The sequence below is a fragment of the Buceros rhinoceros genome, unplaced genomic scaffold, assembly GCF_000710305.1.
Source record: "Buceros rhinoceros silvestris isolate BGI_N320 unplaced genomic scaffold, ASM71030v1 scaffold38192, whole genome shotgun sequence".
NCBI classification, from domain to species: domain Eukaryota; kingdom Metazoa; phylum Chordata; class Aves; order Bucerotiformes; family Bucerotidae; genus Buceros; species Buceros rhinoceros.
The window spans coordinates 6,063-7,007 of record NW_010401326.1 but is presented as its reverse complement, the minus strand read 5'-3'; the positions used below and the strand labels follow the sequence as shown (position 1 = coordinate 7,007).

General features: G+C 41.8%; 1 protein-coding gene across 1 annotated transcript in view; it reads right to left on the bottom strand.

The window, feature by feature from the left end:
- RPA1 (replication protein A1, 70kDa) overlaps positions 1–945 on the bottom strand; it is a gene marked incomplete at its 5' end in the record, with an annotated part of 21,576 nt that overhangs the window by 14,863 nt on the left and 5,768 nt on the right. The window contains one exon of the mRNA XM_010132232.1: positions 222–302. Coding sequence (XP_010130534.1) covers positions 222–302 — 81 coding nt within the window. The remainder of the gene's footprint in view (positions 1–221; positions 303–945) is intronic.

Genomic DNA, 945 nt, shown 5'->3' with positions numbered 1-945 from the left:
AGGGGGGACAGACAGTATTTTCCCCTCCTTTTTAAAAATTTGTTATTAAATCCAAGTGTACAGCAGCCTTTTGAGAGAGCTGACCTTGTCAAGCTATGGGTTAGTCCTTAATGGAGTGTTTCTTGTCCAACACTGTTTCGGAAAGAATCTTTTTAAAATTTAAGCTGTAGTTTTACACTGCACAAACAGAACCCAGGATTCCTGCCCAGGATTTTCCTTACCAGCTACCGACAAATTGCCGTTTTGCTGCTGTGGTTTGCTGGGTGCTGGGTTTGCTGCTGGAGCTGAGGAACGTTGCTGCCCTGGTAATCAAATGGAAAGAGACCACGGTACAGTAGGGAGCACATAATTAAAACCACCCTTAACCCTTTTTAGGAAATAGGGCTTCCATGAAAAAATTTATTTAAAACACACAATATAATTTCAGTGTTTTAAGACCCGGCAGTAGCAAGCTATCTGTAGAACAGTACTACCATGGAGTAACTTCAGTCAGATCTTTCCTCAAGCAACTGCTTTCTACTTTGGAAGAAATCAGGGCTGACAGTTATTTAACAGGACCGCAGTTAAGCAATATTGACAACTTCTCAGTTTTCATAGGCTTCTATTTGCTCTGACAGGTAGTTTCTGCTACTACCTAACAGCTAAGATAAAAACTACAGGAGAATTCCCCCCTAAAACTCAGAAAGGACCAAAATCCCACTGGGTACAGTCAAGCCTGAAGTTAACACAAGACAAAAAAACCCACGTGCTCTAGTTTATTTCTGAAATATGAAGATATTTAATGTGGGGGTGATGGAGTCATCGTTCCAGCACTCACCCTCTTGGGACACCGCAGGACACTGCACAGGGAGCAAAGTGATGCCACAGTAAGCATGTATTGTGCGGGTTTTTTGAGATTCCAGGACTTTTACTTGCCTTATATTGACGATAAATTACAAGGGAAAG